The sequence below is a fragment of the Semicossyphus pulcher genome, unplaced genomic scaffold, assembly GCF_022749685.1.
Source record: "Semicossyphus pulcher isolate SPU_LCO1_2020_fin unplaced genomic scaffold, fSemPul1.0.p SCAF_14, whole genome shotgun sequence".
NCBI lineage: Eukaryota > Metazoa > Chordata > Actinopteri > Labriformes > Labridae > Semicossyphus > Semicossyphus pulcher.
In genome coordinates, this window is record NW_027211648.1 from 12,009,242 (window position 1) to 12,029,698 (window position 20,457).

The following is a 20,457-nucleotide window of genomic DNA, read 5'->3' on the forward strand; positions in this document are numbered from 1 at the left end:
CTTCTTCTTCTTCTGCCACCACTGCTCTCCAACTTCCCCATCATCTGTAATGAAAACCCAACCATTTAGAATGTGTTTTACAAATTATCCAAAGAGGTATGTCACATTTTAGGACATGAAACTCTAGAGTTGTGTGTACTTCCAGATGCAGACTCTCTGCCTCTTTATTCCCTGACTTGTGTTGCTGTTGAATGATTGAAAGCGACACCTTTAAACAGCTTAGGGTGAGGAGGAAGATGGAGGATTCACATGCAAGTTTCTCATACCTTTTAAAACCCCTCTCCCGTCGAAATTCGCGTGTTGACACGGGTTTTTCAGACACGGGAAGACCCGCTTATAAATGCCGATTGTCTCTGTTCCCATTGCCAGTGGAGTATCCTCCCTACGGTCTCTTTCCTGCTGCGTCACTGTCTGACGTCACAAACATGCCAGAGAGTTAGTAAACAGTGAAGATGTTACGGTGGTTAGATCTTTATTGTATCTATTACTCATTCAGTCTGTTTATCCAACTCGGCGGTGACAAATTTGGAACGATGTTTGAGCGCTGCTTGGGCGGACACGGACGGAATTTGTAGCTGAGATGACGAGGAGTCGCAGAAGTTACTGACGGAGTTCCCGTCAATGCAGATCGGAGCCGAGGTTATAATTACCCGGGTCTACTGCAGAGTCATGTGACCCGGGTCTGACCAGTGGGAAAGGGACTAAAGGCACCGTTTGCATCTCGACAAAATCCGGCTTCTTTTGACTGAATGTAACTTTTATAATGTCGTGAGCCTTGTTTCACTTTCAAACTCCTTTGTGTTTCCAGGTGGTGCTGGAGTGTGTCCTCCAGAAAGACCTCGTATACAACAAGGTCACCCCCATCTTCCACCACTGGAGGATCAACGACAAGAAGTTCGGACTGACTTTCCAGAGCCCCGCAGACGCCAGAGCCTTCGACCGGGGCATTCGTCGGGCCATTGAGGACATAAACCAAGGTGTGTGTTTTTGAAGTTTCAAACAAGGATACACCAGCTCTGTTCGGCCTTGGAAGAGGTTGTGCTATACCATATATGTTGGCAGCCATTCAGTGGGTTTAAAATAATAGGTGTGCAGGGTTTTCTCCTACCATATAAAGTTTTAGGCAACCTCCTGCTGTGTGTGCGCTGCAGGTGTAGCCGTTAAACTGTCTGCTGCACTCTGTGAACGGTCCATTTATGTAGCCCCAGCGTTAACGTGCAATGGGCCAGTGCTTATGTCCAGCCCTTTATATCTATTTCAGCCTGTTTGTTCTTCCTATCTGTACATGTTAAGGTAACCCACATATATTTTCATTCATTCAAGGATAATGGGTGAAAACCACGTGAGACTAGTAAGCGCCTAAGCCTGGGGAAAACCCTGGTGTGTATGAACATGGCGAGCATTCTGTTAGCGTGTGCCTACCACCTGTATGCCTGCCTGTTTGTCATTGACATGTAATGGCTGACCTAGCATCTGTTCTAGGACAGATGCATAGCGTTGATTAGCGTTGATGACTTTCCCCCCACTGCTACCTGCTCACTCAACCATGCATGACCCCTCCTGCGTTATCTTAGCAGCGCCCAGCTGCCCAGATAAACTCTCCACTTCCTGTAGAGACTGGCAGCGCAGCGCTGCGCCCAGACAGTGGGTGATACAGGACAGGGGGAGGGAGGGGTTGGTAAGAGAGAGATGGGGGGGCTGGGGGTGGCAACTTGAGATGAAACTTGACCAGCTTTTGTGCTGCTCATACTTTGGGAAATAAGATTGAGGTTGTGTTTTTCTGGTTGTGTTCGGCGTTAAGCTAATCTAGATATCACACTTGGTTGGAGCTCAGGCTCTGAGTTTAGTTAGCAGCTTTGGGTCCGGATAAGCATTATTTTTCAGTACAGTGCCAGAGGTTGCAAAGTCATCCAATTAGCAGGAGAATCGCCAGCTCAGCAATCTGCCACCCAGCCCCATGTTACACAAGAAGCTGGCTGGCCGGCCGGCTGGCTGGCTGGCTCGGGAGCTGTAATCTCTTTTTACTCTCTAGACCTGGGAACTCTGGGGAGCACAAAGGAGACACCGCAGAACATATCGTAAAGGCTTTATCACTGCGAGGCATCGGTCGCTTCTTGCTCTATCTGAGATTTGAACTTCCTGGGCACAAGTCCACTGATAGTGTAGGTTAAAGGTAACAACGCCTGGCTTTGCAAAGAGCTCTGCCTGCCAATTTCAGTGGGACATGGAGAGCAAAGAATCGTGGATCGCTATAAACATCTTTGAAAGCTGTTGTGTTCAGAGGCTGGAGAGTAGTCTGTGCGCTCCTAAATGCTTAAACTATTTCCTGTGAGTGTCGGCTACAGAAGGTGATGGTGAGTTTCACCTCCCCATCGCCTGCACTTCTCTCTCTTTCCTTCCTGCTGTCCTCTCCTGCCTCTCTCCTCTCTCTCTCTCCTGGCATCTTCTGTATGCTGCCGGTGTTGTTGTGTAATGCCTCTCTTCAGCTCGGGCAGGTTCTTCTGTATTCCTGTTGCATCGTTCTGCTGCTGGACTGCTGCGTGAGTGTGTGTGTGTGTGTGTGTGTGTGTGGGGAGAGAGAGAGAGAGAGAAGAGGCAGAGAGAGAATATGTTTTGCCTCTGTGTGTGTTTGAGTGCGCTTGTGTATGTGTGTGAGCGCACGTGTGTGTAGCAGTCTTGCAGTCCTCTGTTGCCATGGCAACGCCTGGCACATGGCTCAGGCAGCTTCGCGGCCCAGCTCTGCCAGAGTCGTGCTGCAGGAAGCCTCTTCCTCTTCTGTAGTGGAGAAATGCATACACACGCGCACACGCACACCTTTCACCACGGGATTCAGACAGAGAGACGGGCTGATGGACTAACTGGGTCCGACACAAGCCCAGTGAGTTCTTCCGTCCCCTGTACGGTGGAGTCTGCGCTGCCATGTACAGCTGTAGTCCCTCCCTGAATGCCCACACACTGACTGACGCCTCGGTGCTTCACATGAGGCCTCAGTCGTCCTCAGTTTAAAAAAGAACTCGTTCACGTTACAGTTCCTCCTTCATCCGTCTCAAATTGTTCAATTCCTGTTTTCAGAAAGATTGACAACCCCGCAGCCCCAACCGTTCCGTCTTCGGTGAAGTTTCTTGTGGTGTTTTCATGAATCGTGAATATTCTTGCTGCTGCTGTTGCTCGGAAAATCACATGCTTGGTTTGCTATCAAAAGACACGTGCTCGTGTTGTGTGTTTACCAAGGCTGGGTGGAATTATAATAATAGCCTGTAGAGTGATAGTTATAGTAAACAGTACTTTATTTTAATCTCAATCATGCAAGTGGAAGTGCACAGGGTGTAATGCAGGTCGACTTAAAGCAATGAAATGCCATTTATTGAAGCCAGATTTGAAGCTAGATGTGTTACTGCTGCGTTTATAGCGTGTTGCAGGGTTTAATTTTTTTCTTCACTTTTATTGTTGGACTTCATTTCCAACCATTTGTGGCAAAGAAAAGAAAACCAGAGAACCTTTAAGACTTAAAGGGCCAGTTTGCCGATTTTCAACCTTAGTCCTTTCATGCTATTATGGGGAGCTAATGCCATTATGGTAGAAAAAATAAATGCGATTTCACTCTGTGCCTTTGGAGGACGCTATCCGCTTCTCCAATGGGCCCTGGAAAACCTCTGCCTAGACTACGTAAAACACGTCGTCTGGCAGAGGCCAGGGAGCTCGCTAAACTACACTTCCTCAATCTAGGAGGTTTGAAATGTAGACTGCAGACCTGAAGATTTTTTAGACGATCCACCGGTTTATTCTCGTCGCATTTCGGATTCTGTAGCGGCGTGAAAGGTAGTATTCGTCGTTCCTTTCAGAGGGAGGGGCGCAATGCATGCTGGGTGTTGTAGGAATGTAGAATAGGCGAAACCACATGCTGTTTGTACAACTTCCTCCACAGCTATGGCGCCAATTTCAAATATTATTGCTTCTATCGATTACAGAGAACACCAGCTTTGACTGAATTGCTCCTTTAAGTTGTGGACCATTTGCCTTTGAATTGTTGACACATTATGATTAAAATTGTCAACATTACATTCATTTTTAAGGACAATTATTCTCCAATGTTGGACAACAATACCTAATAAACAATTGGGTTCTTAATGTGACAAGGTCGGCCTCCTTTTTATTCGTAGAAAAGCATTTTTGTCTCAGTAATATTCACGTCTTCCTCGGGTTACACCGCCCACACTTTCATTCTCGGTGCTAATGAAAAGCTGTAACACGGTCGGACTGATACCTGAAACACAAACCCCGTTTCTAGCATCAGCAGATGAGCTGTTTTGGATGCAGAAATTGCACATGTGCACTTAAGCTGAGGTCGTGGTTGCATTATACTAGACGTTTTATTAACTTCGGCGTGCCCCGCTGACACGAGGCAGCTTTCATTTCCCCATGAGGCTACAGTGAGAGGAAAACAGAAGTCTGTATGACTGCTATTCAGTTGGCTTAGACGTGTTTGTAGAGATGTCATTCGTTTAGAGTGAGTTTTGAGAAATATAATAATAAATTCACACACTCTTAGATTTCTTTCTAAGGTTTAAAAATAGTACAAAGAAGTGGACAGGTCTGGTGAAAGGCATCACTGGGGTTCCATGAGGTTTTGCCCCCTAGTGGGCAAGTCTTTCCATATATTTGTCAATCAGTTCCAGCCATCCAAGACACTTAAAATGAGACGTTTATTTAACTGCAACATTTACTGTTTTGGCTTTGGTGATCAAGTCAGGCCTTAATTCTTCCTTTCTGTTTTCTTCTGTCTCTTCCAGGTTGTCGGTCGTTTGGGGACGGGGATATTCCCGAGGATGGACTACCGGTGAGTGAGATAAAAGCTGTGTGTGCACATGAGCTCGTGTATCTTTACCTGACTTTGACGAGTGTCTGTTGAAGTGCTAACACAAATAAAGAACGGGCAATGGATGATTGTAATATCAAAGCACGCCTAGTGTTGGTTTTACAGGATGGATTCATCACTCAACTCTCCCTGCCCTATTAAATAGGAGGCAGGTCGCAGCGAGAACATGAGCCATATGTCTGAGGCGCTGATGTGTCCCACCCAGGCGCTGACACCTGCCTTTGTTTTCTAACAGTTGTTCTTGGAGACTTACAGGTGTTTACACCAGTGCCAGCCAGACCCTGAGGTGAAGCTGGGTGTTGGCCAGCGAAATGTGCCAGAGCAGGCTTAGCCGTCGCTATCAATCTAAGTTGGTAGCTGTCACTCTCGCTGCAATTGATGCCGGTAGAATAACCGTTGCCTCAGGAGGTGCTTGTGCAAAGGGAGCCTGGTGAGAATGCTTTGATTTCGATGTTATCCAAACTTCTCCTCATGAGCTGGGCCTCTTTTTGTTGACAGGTTGAGACGCGCGGTTATGGATCTTATAAATCTATTTACTGTTAACATGTGATTAAGAGTGCCTGGTTCTCTTTAGCAGAGAGCGGCAGCAGGTATAGAGCTCCAGCCTACACACCCATGTAAATTTGTTTAAGATATCAGGCCTGTTACAAGAATGTCACCTGTTCTACTTCTGATTGCAAAGTAGGTGAAAAGACACCTTTGTGGGAGGGAGGGCAGTGCTTGTAATGCACACTTGCACTGAGTGAAAGGAAATACAGAAAGAGCTTCACCTGGCCGTGCATTCCAATACTTACAGGCCTGCTACAGGTGCTGCCTTTGTGAAACGTGTGATTGATTACTGTTGACGCTGTCAGAGAGGTGTGGATTCAACTTTTTTTTTTTTCACGCTGTACTTTGCAGTGCTCACTGCACTTTCCAAAAGGATCGTCATCTCCTTTGACCTGCTTAGCATCCTGTGCGTTGTGCACAAGGCGAAGAGCGAAGGAGGGAGAGCTGCGTTCCTCTTCCTGTGGCGAAGTTCCTCTTTAAGGAATCAGTCTGAACATACAGGAAATCCAATGGCACCACTGTTGCTAGGCAGCAGGGGGGGGGGTGCAATAGGAGAGGGGGGGGGGGGGGGGGGGGGTTGAAGGGGGTGTTCACAAGGTTCAGTGAGTGAGCCACCGAGGGTGTCACCATGGTGATTTGGCATCCGAATGTTGCGGTCGAAGACCTGGGCTACATAGAAAGAGAAGTGAACCAGTGGCGAGCGCTGCAGCCGGAGAAGTAGCAGATACCAACACACAGCAAGGTGTGATACACGCCGTCTTGTGTTAGACTCCATCATAACGTCACCGCTGTAACACAGATAGCATGTACGGTGATGTGGTGTTAGTTTGTTATTAACAGGCCTCTTTAGAAGCAGGAGATCTTCCTTGAGTGGCCTTGACCTTGTTGAGATTCCTCTGTTTATCATCATGTAAGGTCGCCATCAAGACTCTAAATACCATCTATTCATGGAATTCATGACAGCCTTGCATTGTTACACGCATTTTAACGTGTTTGATTAGGCCTGTCCACACATATTTGTGTGTGTGTCAATGTACATGCATTCAAGACGGACTTCTCCACCCACATCCTGCCCACCGAGGCTCAGCACCCTCTTGTATGCTCTTCACAAGCTTACCACATTCTTCCTCTCACACACACACACACGTTTCGCGCACATGCAACTTATTTCACCCGTATAAAAAAACGTGGTTGCACAAACACCCCTGTCAGCTGTGATGACCCACTGCCAGGAATTATCCCGTACCACCGCAGATCTTCCGCTAGTACAAAGTGATTTTTCTCCCCCCCTCCCTGAATGCCACAGGAAAACATCCGCATCTAATTTAGCACTGGCAGGAAGTTTTCTCTTATCAATTTAGTACACAGAGGTTTTGTTGGCCGGCTGACTTTTACAGCCTCGCTTATAGAGCAGAAATGCTCAGGGTGGTTTGGTGTGTCACAATAGAGCTCCATAAAACGCCTTTAAGCAAGGAAGTATAATTGAATAGACAGTTTTTGGAAATGTGTTTATTAGCTTTGTTGCTAGGAGTTAGATGAGAAGATTTACAGCACTCTGGCATGTTTCTATCCAAAGGGAGGCTGCAGCGATGGCTGGTTAGCATAGCTTAGCATAAAGAATAGAAACACAGAAGCCACAGCTAGCTTAAGGTAACAATAAACGCATACAAGCTGACTCACACATTAGAGTTATTACTCTTTTTTTTATCAACCAAAGATATAAAACGACACATTGTGGATTAGGTTTGGAAATATTGTTAGCTAGCAGAAGACAACATAGCTTGTAGCTTTATGCTTTGTGTTTTTGTTCATATTAAACAAACAAGATGTGAAATGCTATAGGTGGGTTTTGTCACCTTAGGAAAGAGTCAAGCTAGCTGTGTCCCCCAGTTTCCAGCCTTTATGCTAAGCTAAGCTAACAAGCTGCTAGCTGTGGTTAGCCTATAACCTATAAAGAGTGACGTTGATTGCTAAGCAAACTCCTTATTTCCCAAAATGTCAAACAATTTTTAAAGGGGGGGGTATGATGCTAATTTAAAGTTTCATGTTTCACTCTAGCTTAGCATAAATTTCACTCTAGCTTAGCATAAATTTACTCTCTTTTCTCACACTGGTGCTCTGCGCAAGCCCTGCCTGAAACGACTCTGTCAGCTCTGTCCCTTTAGGAAACCCCGCCCCTACAAGCCCGCTTTCTTCTGATTGGCCGGCTCTCCAAAGCCTGCTGAGGCCGCACTTTGTGACATCACAAAACTGTGTGAAACCTGGCGTTCACAGCAGACTGAGCTGAGAAGCCTGGGGATTACTCCAACATACTTTTCCCTACAGATTTGAAACTTCACCCACGTTTAGTCTGGACATCCAACATTGTAAAATTATATACACAAGAGGATTAGCCTTGAACTTGGCTGTTATTCTGTGTTTTCAAGTTAACACAAAGAGATGAGCGCTACAATATTCCTTATTTAAGCCAAGCCCCGTTTCCAGAGTGTGAGCAACAAATGTATGCAGACATAAAGGATCAAACGCCTGCACATGCACATCGTCTCAGAGATCCAGCATGTTCTGTACGTTTTCAGTATGTGGGCCGACCCCAGCCTTCCCTGTCCGGAGCCCCTGTGCCTTTTTGAGGGCGGAAGTGCATGGATCCCTGATGTTGGTGCGGTGCCAGGTTGCCCCTGGCTCCCACCACCTCCATCCCCTCATCTCCCCTCCTCTCTTCACTCAGCCACATCTCTAGGGTCAGCTCAGCTCCAGATTGGCCCCCACGCATGCCTTTGAATGGTGGGGCTTAGGCAAGCGCTTTAAAAGGAAGCCCAAGTCTGTTTCCCATTTCAACCCCCTCCACCTCCCCACCCCTCGCTCCTTTCTTTCTTTCTCTCACATACACACACAGCTGTCATCTGGCTTTTTAAGTTCTGTGCTGCATTTCTCCAGCTGGAGCTGGTTTATGACATTCCCTCGGCAGACTCTTTGGCCTCTCGCTCTCTCTCTTTCTCTCTCACACACACACACACACACACACACACACACACACACACACGAATACAACACAAAGTCATTTTTTCCTGTTCTGTTCTTTCTCTTCTCTCCCTCCACTGTCTCCTGTTCCTCACATTCCCCTGCAGACGCTCTGGACGTGTGTTACACCACTTGGTATGTTTGGAGGCAAAGAAGGAGCAAAGTCACACACACACACACACACATGCACCATGTGTTAGCAGTCTGAGGGTGAGGGTGAGGGGGGGGCAAGCGGAGGAGAGAGAGGGGAAAAAAAGAAGAGAAAGAGAGGGGAAAAAAAAGAAGTCAAAGGAAGCATCTCTTAGCAACCACAGGACAGTAATTACTGTAGCAGCAGCTGGGAGCAAACCAGATTTCCGCTGTGCGTTAAAGCACTGGCGTGGGCTACTTTACACACGGCACTGACTAACCAGAGCCAGCAGCCTCCTCCACACGCAGAGCAGAGAGAGGGAGGAAGAGAGAGAGAGAAGGAGAGGAGAAGAGGACTAACCCTGCCTTGATGAGGTCGGGGTGTGTGTGGGAAAAGAGGGACAGCTAGTCAGTGTGTACAAGGCTTCAATGTGGTCGGATTGTGTCGAGAAAGCGGAGCGCGTGTCCGTGTTTGTTGTGTGTTTCTGAGTGGGACTTCTAACCTTGAAGACCTTTCACTCAGCCGTTTCTTTGAATGATTTTCAGGCACTGTTTTTTTCCCCGTAAAGACTCTCGAGAACGACGATCAGCTGTTTCTAATTGAATGAAATCAACTTTAATTCTTATGTAATTTGTGATGTGATGTTGTTCAGATGGTGCTAAAATAAAGCTGGACATGAAATAACATCACACAGCTCTTGATGTAATAACTCACTATCCTCCCCCATCTCTCATCACCTCTGCACGCATGAATCATGAGTAGCCATCACTGTTTTTTTGTTGCTGTGAACACTGAAGAACTGAAGAAGTATTTACTTTATTTCTGCCAATGCCAGGAGAGGCTTCTGTTCATAGTTTAAAATGTGTTTGATGTAGACGGAGGTTATTTATAGCCATCTTATTCCGATTGTTGCAAACGCTTCCCTTTTGTAATCATGAGATGAGATAAATATTTGTTCGCACTCTCTCTGCTGTTTTTCCTTTTTTTTTTTTTGCGTGTTTCAAGTGCCTCTTTTTTTAGACAGCCCGTGTTTGTAGATTTTGCATCAGTTAAAATGTTTGTGGGAACACATGCAAGGCTGATGGGAACTCTGAGTTCTCAACAGAAGGGGCCTTGAGTCATCACCACGGAGTCGTTTGAAACCAGGCGCGGGTGCAGGATGCCCCCTGGTGGATGCGAGTGGAACACACACACACAGCCTACACACCCTGTGTCAAAACATGGGCTGAGTTGACCACAGCTTTAGACAATAAAGTTCAACAAATTATCTTTTAAACTAAGCTGTTTTTTTCCTGTATTTCCAGGTGTGTGACGAGCCGCCCTCCATCTGCACGCCAATGAAGGAGCCCTTCTCTCCCCTGAACAACGTCGTCTCCTCCGAGCCATTCAGGGGCTGCTACGTCCGTGCGCAACCCTTCGACGAGTTCCCCTCAAGCAACCGGCGCTACCTGCCTCCACAGGTCTGCCTCTCCTTCATACAAGCAGTCACATTGAATCACAAGTTTTATTAAATGACGTAAAAATATGAATAAAGCGTTCGTATCCTAATTCTTACTCTCCTCTCTTTTTAAGGTCTCCTTTAAATCGGCTCGTCATGTCAGCTTTCACATGGACGAAGAGGAGATTGTCCGCATCAACCCACGCAAAGACGTGCTCATCCGTGGCTATGGGGACTACCGCCACCCTTTCATGTGGAAACAAGAGGCCGACCGCGAGGACCTGGACTTTCCCTCCACCTTCCACAAACTGGACAGTAAGAAGTGTGAGTACCTCTTCCCCGACGGCCCCGGTGGGGACTCCCACTCTGGCCCCGGGATGGGCATTGGAACAGGTATGGGGCTGAGTCTGGGCAAGGACACGGCCATCAAGACTCAGCCTTCGCCCGTGTTGAAGTCAAAGAAGGGCAGGCGGCGGCGAGAGGACGGCGAGCGCTCGCGCTGCATTTACTGTCGGGAGATGTTCAACCACGAAGACAACTGGCGGGGGCAGTGCCAAGACGCCCCCGACCCCATCAAGCAGTGCATCTACAAAGTCAGCTGCATGCTGTGCGCCGAGAGCATGCTCTACCACTGCATGTCCGACTCTGAGGGCGACTTCTCGGACCCCTGCTCTTGTGACACGTCGGACGAGCAGTTCTGCCTGCGCTGGCTGGCTCTCGTGGCGCTGTCTTTCATCGCGCCCTGCATGTGCTGCTACCTGCCTCTGCGCGCCTGCCACCACTGTGGCGAGGCCTGCCGATGCTGCGGGGGCAAGCACAAGGCCGCGGGGTGACCCGATGCCGGACTCTGGGACACCCTCAAAGCTAGCTAACACAGGAAGTGGATAAAAGCGGAAAATTAAAAAGCCGGCATCCTTTTTTCATTCCCTCTCAGACGGGGTGATATGTTGTTGATCCCCAGCTCTGAGGGCTTTTGGAGATTTCAGTTCGCGTTTGTCGCCGACAAGCAGCGGTGGAGGACAAACCATATGCTTTGTGGGGGCTCCGAGCAACAAGCTAAGTTCAGGAGCTTAATCTGTGGAGAAGACGAGGCGTCAAGATTAATAGACTTGGAGATGTTACTAAACACACCTGTACACACAAACGCACACACAAACACACACCTCTCTCTCACATTCACACTCATGCATTGACGAAGCCAGGCCACAAATGTCAGAACTCTACTACAAGTCATGTGTATCTTTATGAAGGAAAATCTTTTGTACAGAGAGCGACAACTTAAAAAAGAAAACAAAACTATTCTGCGTTGAGAAAATACTTGCTGTTTGAGTATGCTAAAAGGGATATGTTCTTGCTTTTTTGTGAATTTGCAGTTGGGTAACAGTGGCCTTTCCTTCATGGCTTAAGCATTTGCTGACAATGTAATTATTAGACAGAGAAAAGTGCACTAGAAAATGGTATTTCCCCCCCCTGGAGTAAGATAACCCTCTCAGATTCTTGTGGTACATTAACTACCACATTTAGAGTAATTCTAACAGTCGAGAGACGTTGCTACGGCGGATGTAAGGCCAATTCCTTGTTTTCCTTTCCATCGAATGTTGAAAAAGAATCATTAAGTAAGAGCTCGGTTTTGAAGGTACAGCTTGGTACAGCTACTGACATTGATTTAGGAGATGTTAAGACGATTACCTTGCTTCCCCCGAGGTGACTCAGACCATTTGATTGCATTCCAAAATAAAGGGATCGACTCCATGATTTAGAAGGGAAAAAATGGTAACGTTATCATGCTATAAGTTCCCCCGAAAGTTTTCCACATCCAGCATCAGAACCTCTTGAAGCGCTAAAATTGAAACCAACACATTACAATTTCATCGACCCCAGTGAATTTCAGTTTGAGTTCAGTTATTTACTGCTGTAGTGAAATTGGTGTTTCTGTTCCATCATTGTTTTTTTTCTCTTCTTTTATTTTTTGAAACAAAGGCTGAAATGTTGCTCAACCAGCAAGTTTTGTTTTGGTGAGTGAAGGGGTTTCAGTGCTCCTTGGTGAAATGATGAGGCACTTAAATTAGGCTATTCTTTTCTTTGAGACTCCCTCAAAAGTTAGTCTGTACAGAAACTTTATCTAATTTGGCATTGGGGGGGCACCCCCCCGTCCTGAAAGCACTGCTCTCCAAGCTTTGGTTGCAGCACCCTCTCCAAATTTCTATGTTTGTCCCACGATTCAGTTCTTTTCTTTGTGTTTTTATCGTCCCCTCAAATGCTGTTTAAATGTTCCTCAGACCTCCACTCCTTCCTCATGTCTCCATTTAACAGGCCCTGAATGAGTGAATGCATTGTTTCAGGAATGCTGAGTATCTTAGCTATTATAAAACATACAGATGTGTGTGTGTGTGTGTGTGTGTGTGTGTGTGGTTGTGCGTGAGTGTGTGTGTGCATAGGTCTTAATATGCACTGTCAATCTGAAGTCTTGTAACGTCACCACTGACTATGTAATTACGGCTTTGACTCTTAACAGTGCAAACAGATGTCCTGTCTCTGAAGTGTCCTTTTTTTATTGGCTCCAAAGTGAGAAGATCAAACTGTTGAAGGACTACTCTGACATTTTGGGAAATTAACTTATTAGTTTTTAAAGTTAGATGAGAAGATGTATGTCATATCTGTCTGTTAACTGTCTGACTGGCATTATAGCTCACTTGTTACAATGTTATATATTGTTTGTTGTGTGGTATCGTGACAGTTTGTGGTTTTACTGGAGGTTATGTGTGGGACTATTTCTTCTCCCACACATAGCATCCTGTAAAACCACTACATGTCATCTTTTACACTTGCTTTTTGTGCAGATCATACAAACAACATATAGCATGTTAATAAGTGAGCTTTAGCAGTGTTAGGCGGATGTCTTTGTTACCAAGCCTGGCTCTAGCTGTGTCCTCCTATTGCCAGTGCTAATGCTAAGCTAAGGTAACCAGCTGCCGTCTCTAGCTTTATATTTAACCACTGACTGTATATGTAGATGGACGACATGTCTCCATCTGCTCTCATTGAAGCCAAAATAGACCCCATTGCGGGTGACGTCATTTGGAGCCAGAGTTGCGCAGTAGAGATCGGCGGGTGGAGTCGCAGTAGCCACTTCTGCTAACCAAAACAGATCGGCTGCAGGAGCCGGATTCGTCATCAGAGCTGTCAATCATCATTATGACAGCATCAAATAACTAATTTAAACTAAACTTGTCAGAAAAATTAACCCCTGGACGTAAATCAGCATGATAAGAACTAACTATGATGGCAGAAACCATGTTTGAGAAATATTTATTTGCCGTGAATTTAGATTTTATAGTTTGACTCATGTCCCATCTGTTAACATGGAGGAGGCGGGCTTTATGACCTATACTGCAGCCAGTCAGCAGGGGGCGATAGAGATGTTTTGGCTTCACTTTTAGGGAGCTGTCATGTCGTCCATCTTTTTATACAGTCTATGTATTAAACGTATAGATATGAGAGTGGCATCAATCTTCTCGTCTGACTGTCAGGAAGGAAGGAAGGAATATCTCCCAACATGTCAAAAGTACTCCTTGAAGTTCCTTTGGGAAACAGGAGCTAGGCCGACTTTACTCCAGAGCCTAGCTGTGTTTCAATCCCATTTCCCACTCTTAAAGAGAAGGGATGTTTAATGTAACATGTCTTAATCACAAAACCAACTAGTCTAAACAATAACACTGATATTTGGATGAAGTCCCAACAGTGATAACAGTTCTGTTTGGACGTCCGGCTGCAATAACTGAGATTATCTTAAACTATTGGAAATTAATGCTAATAGTGATTCACGTCAATATTTAATAGCAGATTTCGTCCAACATCCAGTTGCTGTTGCTAACAGATATGCATCTCTTCTCTGCTAATGTCACTCCTGGTAAACAAACAAACAATTTAGTGGCACCTCTGTGTCTCGACGACTTGATTACAGGACAAACATTTATTCTCCTAATTCCGCCCCGACCAACGCTCCCTTTACTTTCTATGCAAACTTTCTAACATGGGAAACACATTGACCTCTCTGCAGACTGAGTCAGTGACGGGACAGGACACTTTAACGTTCTATGTAGAGGTAGACGACAGACCCCTGGTACCAAACTCCAAAACACCTGTAAATACTTAACACTATATTTAAGTTCTGATAATAATCCCAGCTTTTTTTGTTTTTGTTTTTTTTGTCTTTGAAATTTGAAAGATAGAGCTGTATTTATCGTTGCTGTCAGCATATACTGTAGCTTCAATTGACAGCATTATGTACATAGGTCACCTTTTAGTATTATTTCACATTGAAAAGTAGAGGGCGTTTGTGATGGAGACGACTATTGAGCTTCTAATAGAGTTTCTCTCTAGTTTTGTACGGTAGACAGAAGGATAGTGCTAACACGGTACAGTAGTGGCAGTCCACTTGTTTCAAAAGTTTGATATATATAAATATATATATAAATATACATACATATAAAGCTGCTAGATACAATCACTAATTTTATTGTGTTGACAGAGAAAATCAGCTATGAACGACTGTTAAACCCGAATTCTCCAACAGCATATAACCATGACGAGTTTTTAAATGTCTGATTGCTCTGCGTGATGAAGCGTGTAAGTTGTATGTGTGTGCGTGCGGGGTTGGTGTGTGTAACCAAATGTTTGGTTGCTTGTCATATTCTCCCATTGTAATTGGATTACTCTGCATTATTGCAAGCTGAACCAAGGTTTGATGAACCTGATTAAAACTTGCTGGCTGAGAAGCAAAAATGTAGGACGTGCATTTATACAAAGTGTAGAGAATGCTGAAATAACACTTCTCATTCTGCATTAACCAGCACAGTGCAACTTCCTGTCATGTACTGTATTATATATGCAACATGTGTCTGTCTGCTTTAATATATATATTTTTTTGACCTGCATTATATAAGACTTCAGTTTTAACCACTTTGCTGCTAGTCTTTTATCCTCTTTCAATCTTGGAAATTGTGCATATCTTTGGGAATGCATACAAGTGTACATTCTTGACATTGTGTAGATTAAAAAAGAAAAAAAGCTATATAAACCTGTTTCTCTTCAGTGTATTGTTTTAAAAAGGTTACTTTTCACAGCAGTTGAGTGGTTATGTTTCGATTTTTCCGATGCTTTGGTGCACTGATGATACTATATGTAAGCTTTTTTTCATCTTACAGCGCTTGATGTAACATTTATGTGATTAGTTCTAAATAGTGGAAGACATTTGTGTTTTGAAACTTGCAGTATAAATGGTACTACTCTTAACTATTCTGTAAACACTGCCTGTTTTCTTTTTCTTTCTTTCACTCTCTCTTTGTGCATATTTCTTTCCTGTGCATCTTTCTTTTTTTTTTTTTCTTAGTGCCATCGGCTTTCACATCCTGACAACCTCAAAAAAGTGCCTCACGTCCATCCTAGTTTCCATTTTATAATTTAATGCTTCTCGTTCTGGTTCTATTGGTTTCTACACGTCTAGGTATTTCCTCTCATGGTTCGAGAATACCAAGTATATGATGTAAAATTTATAGTCCCAATAACTCATGTCATAGTTGTATTTTCTTTATACAGATGTAGCTCGTTACTTTTCATAAATATATAATGTAAATATGCATACATATGTTTGTAACTGTTTTTATGTTACATCATACACTTGTAATTTGACATATCAAATAACATTATCATAATAAAATGGTGAGTTTTAATCTTTTGCTGCGAAGGCTTCATTGTTTCTCCTTCATCCAGGTAAAAAGCAGGCTGGAAACTGGAGCTCGAGGACATGAAGACAAACATATGCTCAAGTCAGCGGTGACGTGGAGATTTAAATAACCCTTTTCTTTTATAGATTCAGCTCTCGGGAGTAAAATCTACAGTACTTCTCCATTTCAAAGATAGCCAGTTTCTAATGTGTGCAAAATCCAGACAGCTAAATTCAACCAGTTATATCAAAAACATACGTGAAAGTGTCACTCAGCAGAAAATTGAGACACTGAACATGTCCCCTGGGGCTCCATGAAATCGTGATGACTTTGTTCTCTATTTATTAATGATTAATTGAATAAAATACAGATATCAATGTACAAGGAAAATAATACGTATCTGGAGTCAAAAGGCTTCAAGAGGGGGATAAAGGACTGTATTATATTTGTGAATATGAATAAAGATAATGTGATTTAAATTGGCATAAGGTAGCAGAGAAACGTCTTTCCTGAATCAAAAACATTTGTATCCCATAACAACACTAGTTATACTTTTTATTTATTTAATTCATATTCTGATCCTGATAGACTATTGTATGCTATCTGTATATATAATATATAACATACCAACTAAAATAATAATTTACAATGACAACTATGTACTCAAGTAACTTTTAGATTTAGATAAGGCACTATTTTATGTATTTTCATTTTCTGTGACTTCATGCTTGTATCCACTAGCTCATATTCAACATTTAACTAAATAATTTGCTGATTATTAATTTACATTTCACCATGAGAGAGAATTGTGAAATGTCGATTGTGTCAAAATGTCTTAAAATCCATGCAATAAAGATGAAACATTTTTGGAAATGTTCCCAACTTTTAAATAAGTGTGCACGAATTTAGAGATACACTCAGCAACTCCTCATACCAATTATTCTTTTAAAAAATAAATACCATGTTGATAAATACTTAACTGCTCAAATTTATGTCAAATTCGGCAGTTTTCTACTATGGTGTATCTTCTATATAACGAGTAGTTGAGCGGAACCATTACAGCGGAACTACGTATTGCTACCACATTTCTCTCCGGTTCACTTACGTAACCGGAACAGCAAGGAGGCGTGCAACATGTTAGCGCCGCAAAAATGAATGGACGCAGGGATGAATTTATTACGTTGTTGTACCATTTTACGTTATCATGCTTAAAGTAAACTAACACGCGTTAAAAGGTCGCAGTTGCAACAATGGAGTGTGACATTTTGGACTCGCTGGAGCAGCTTGGGTAAGCTATTTTACTGTTAACATTACTGTTAGCTTGTTGCAGTTGTTGTTTAGCTTCCCAAAGGGCTTCTATGGATAATAGCTTTACAATCACCGTCATGTCCCTAGTCTTTGTGTTTTAAAAGGTATAGTGGATACAAGAGCTGGGCGTTTAATATCTGGGTGAAAAAACGTTTTATTTCTGTGTGTCGATGCTAATTTGACTCTCTACGACGTTAACGGATCCAGCTATGGCGGCCCCCTGCTGGAGGAAAAGGCGCTGCTCAGAGCCGCAGAAGAAGGCCTGTCCTCCACTGAGTATGTGGACCTGTGCAGGTGGCTGGCATCTCTGTTAAAACCGCTGTGTGATCTGGAGGAGAGCATTACTTCCGGTCCAGGTTAGCCACATCCAACCAAACCCGATTCTGATCATTAAACTGTCACTTACGTCTTCCCTCCTATTGAACCTGTTCTTTCTTTATGTCCTCCATCTAGACGACATGGACAGTCTTCAGGTGGAGATGAGTGGTTTGCTGAAGGAGCTGCACTGCCCTCATGAAGACGTTGTTTCAGGGATCCTCAAGGGCAGTGTTTTAAACACAAAAGATCATCTCAAGTTTGTCTGTATGTAATCACTCATGCGCATTACTTAAATCATAATTGCACTCTATTTGGTTATTAAAGTAATTAAAAAATAGGATGTTTGCCTCTTCTGAAGTGTTCCTTAGCTCTGAGCTCCAGGCAGCTCAGATTATGAGGAGCAGAGGAGTCTCGGATAAACAACAAGAAGAGAATCCAGTTTGTCGTGAGCTCCTGGCAATATGCGAAACGCTGGACCTACCAGAGCCCAGAGGACAGGACGCAGGGGGAGTTTTATCTCAAGTCCAAGACAAGGTGGGACTCTTTAATGCTGGGACACCAACATTGTATTTGTTGTCATGCTGTCAGGTGACAACGGAGGATAAAAACATTGTATGGCAAAAACATGGCTACCCCTATTTGCATTGGATTCCTGTTGGGTTACAAAATTGACTAGCTACTTTTTAAGCACTTAGTTTAATTTAATTGCCAGTACTCTTTAACATGTTGGCATACACTGAACTGAAGCTGTTGGTGTGACATATTGTGCTATTTCAGATATGGCAGCCGCATTATTTTTGCACCGTTCCCCTTAAGTTTGATGGTTGTTCAAAAATGTGTTTAAAGTGAAATAATGATAATTGACATCTTAATTATAAAATGATTTAGTGCAGTAGGTACATTGCATGTTCAAATCTGTAAATAAACATCCTTGAATATAATCTTTAGCCGCATTAAACTTTGCATTAAACAATGTGTGTCAATGTAGGTTGATCAGCTACTCAAGGATCTTCCAGACAGCTCCGTTGGAAATCCGGTGCTAAAGAATTCACTGTCAACTGAACTATGGGTGAGTAGATAAACATCTAAAATAATTCACATAATCTGTTTATTAGTTACTGAAGTATATTTGAATTTAACACATTGTGGCTCTCTTTATCTCTGCAGGAGAAGCTGCAAAACATAAACACGGTTCTGTGCTCAGAGTACGAGTGTCGCCGCAGGATGTTGATCAAACGGCTGGACGTCACAGTTCAGTCGTTTGGGTGGTCGGACAGAGCAAAGGCACGTTCATATAATAATCTCACATCAATAATAATTGTAGTTTTTAACCTCCTTCTCCATTACTGGAAGGATCTAAACACGTCAAGAGAACATGCTATGACTAATGATTGACGGCATGATTATTACTGATGCTAAAAGCTTTGATTGAGCAATGATGGAGCAAAACAGCCACATTTTACATCTTTGCTTGAAAAGCACATTTTCTCATACTATATGTTTCTGTGGTTTTTCAGGTAAAGGTGGACGCCATGGCGAAGGCCTACCAGCCTAAGAGACACTCTCTGAGGCCACAGTCCAGCGTGGACATGGCCGAGCTGCTGGCTGCCAGAGAAGACATCTGCAACGTGGTGAAGACCAGCAGCGGCTCCAGCAGGGAGAACACGACCTGTGCTGTCAACAAGGTGCAGAATGTTTCTTTTCTCTGTCCATAAGTCTTCAATCGTTAGTGTGTTTCTGACATCATTTTCTCGTCTCCTCTCTCTTCTCCAATAGATCCTGATGGGGAGAGTCCCGGACCGCGGAGGACGTCCGTCGGAGATACATGCCCCGCCCCCAGAGATGCCGCCCTGGCAAAAAAGACAAGATGGCGGTGGCTGGGGAGGCCGTGGCGGAGGAAGAGGTGGAGGAGGAGGAGGTTGGGGAGGAGGAGGAGGAGGAGGTGGTAGATGGAACCAAGGAGGACACAGTGGACATGGAGGCTATGGTGGACATGGAGGACACGGAAACTATGGAGGACATGGAGGAAAGAGAGGACGGTACCAGTATTAATTTCCACTGATGTGCAGTTGTGTTGGGACTTATTTAAAGTGTTCCTGATGTGCTGTTTCATATGAACTGCATTGTGTTTTCTATGGAGGCAGAAACACTTTTATGTAACAGTATTGAAAAATCTTCCTTTTTTTGTGTTAGTTTTTAATTTAGCTTTTTTAATATCCTCACCAGCGTTTTCTTTTTGTATGAAACACCTAAGGAGGTTGTTTGTTCACACTGTAAAAGTGAGGTGATGTAGAAATGTTAAAATAGTTGGTATGGATACTGAAATAACATTATTTTGAATTTCGATGAAAGTGTTATAATCATGATAATGTGACCTTTTGGGCCCTGATGATTTCTTTAATCATGAAAGCAACATTTGTAGGCCAGGGTGTCTGCATCTCCACCGTACCTCACTAGAATGCTGTTTTGCCACATAGGACACCTTTAACATAAAAACTGCAGCATCAGTGATTTTCTTATAGCACTTGGCCATATTGCAGTTTCCTTAATATTTTTAAGAATTATGCAGCCCTAAGCCGTATGCTATAGGTATGTAGTCTGGAGCTACAATCTTGTCCAAATGCGCAGGCTAACTGGACTCTGGAAAAAGAGGCACCATGACACTACACAAGCATGGAATAAAAGCTCATTACCCTAAACAGTGTTGCCTTATGTAAACTTGTGTTACTGTGCATCCTGAAGACTGAAACCGCAGCAACCTGTTGGAGAACAAACTGAAGATACTGTAAGAACATAAGACGAAAATCCAGGGACGTTCAACTTCTACGTTGTTCCACCTTGTGATCCTCGCATGCGTCCTTTGCTTCCCTGTCACAGGTTAAAGACTTTTTTCAGTTGAGCTTTACATTTGAATACTTCAGCTCCTGCAACATCTTAAAGACTCTGTACCAGCTGTCATGACTGATCGTTTTCACCTCTTAAATTATTTAATAAAGGTGTCTTCCAATAATTACTCCTGTTGCATTTAAGTCATACACAGATATAGTGACACCAGGGACACTGACTAAATCCAACCACAAGGTGGCACAATGGA

The 20,457-nt window shown here is 43.8% G+C and overlaps 2 protein-coding genes across 3 annotated transcripts in view; both read left to right on the forward strand.

Annotated features, from left to right (window-relative positions):
* Nucleotides 1–15,743, forward strand: part of spred1 (sprouty related EVH1 domain containing 1) — a 33,472-nt gene extending 17,729 nt beyond the window's left edge. For both annotated transcript variants that reach the window (XM_069661853.1, XM_069661854.1), the window contains exons 3-6: nucleotides 809–977; nucleotides 4,791–4,837; nucleotides 9,878–10,033; nucleotides 10,146–15,743. In XM_069661853.1, coding sequence (XP_069517954.1) covers nucleotides 809–977; nucleotides 4,791–4,837; nucleotides 9,878–10,033; nucleotides 10,146–10,844 — 1,071 coding nt within the window. In that variant the 3' untranslated portion in view covers nucleotides 10,845–15,743. The remainder of the gene's footprint in view (nucleotides 1–808; nucleotides 978–4,790; nucleotides 4,838–9,877; nucleotides 10,034–10,145) is intronic.
* A 1,117-nt stretch (nucleotides 15,744–16,860) lies between these two features.
* On the forward strand, nucleotides 16,861–20,457 carry fam98b (family with sequence similarity 98 member B). The gene is made up of 8 exons (XM_069661911.1): nucleotides 16,861–17,025; nucleotides 17,253–17,401; nucleotides 17,499–17,627; nucleotides 17,722–17,897; nucleotides 18,352–18,432; nucleotides 18,531–18,647; nucleotides 18,881–19,048; nucleotides 19,140–20,457. Exons 1-8 carry the CDS (start codon nucleotides 16,988–16,990, stop codon nucleotides 19,413–19,415), a joined length of 1,134 nt encoding a protein of 377 aa, XP_069518012.1. The 5' UTR covers nucleotides 16,861–16,987; the 3' UTR covers nucleotides 19,416–20,457.

Bases quoted from the DNA above. Each gene is read 5' to 3' on its own strand.
- fam98b (XM_069661911.1), top strand. From the start codon at position 16,988: ATGGAGTGTGACATTTTGGACTCGCTGGAGCAGCTTGG. The intron at 17,026-17,252 runs GTAAGCTATTTT...TAACGGATCCAG, and splicing joins GACTCGCTGGAGCAGCTTGG to CTATGGCGGCCCCCTGCTGG. The intron at 17,898-18,351 runs GTGGGACTCTTT...GTGTCAATGTAG, and splicing joins TATCTCAAGTCCAAGACAAG to GTTGATCAGCTACTCAAGGA.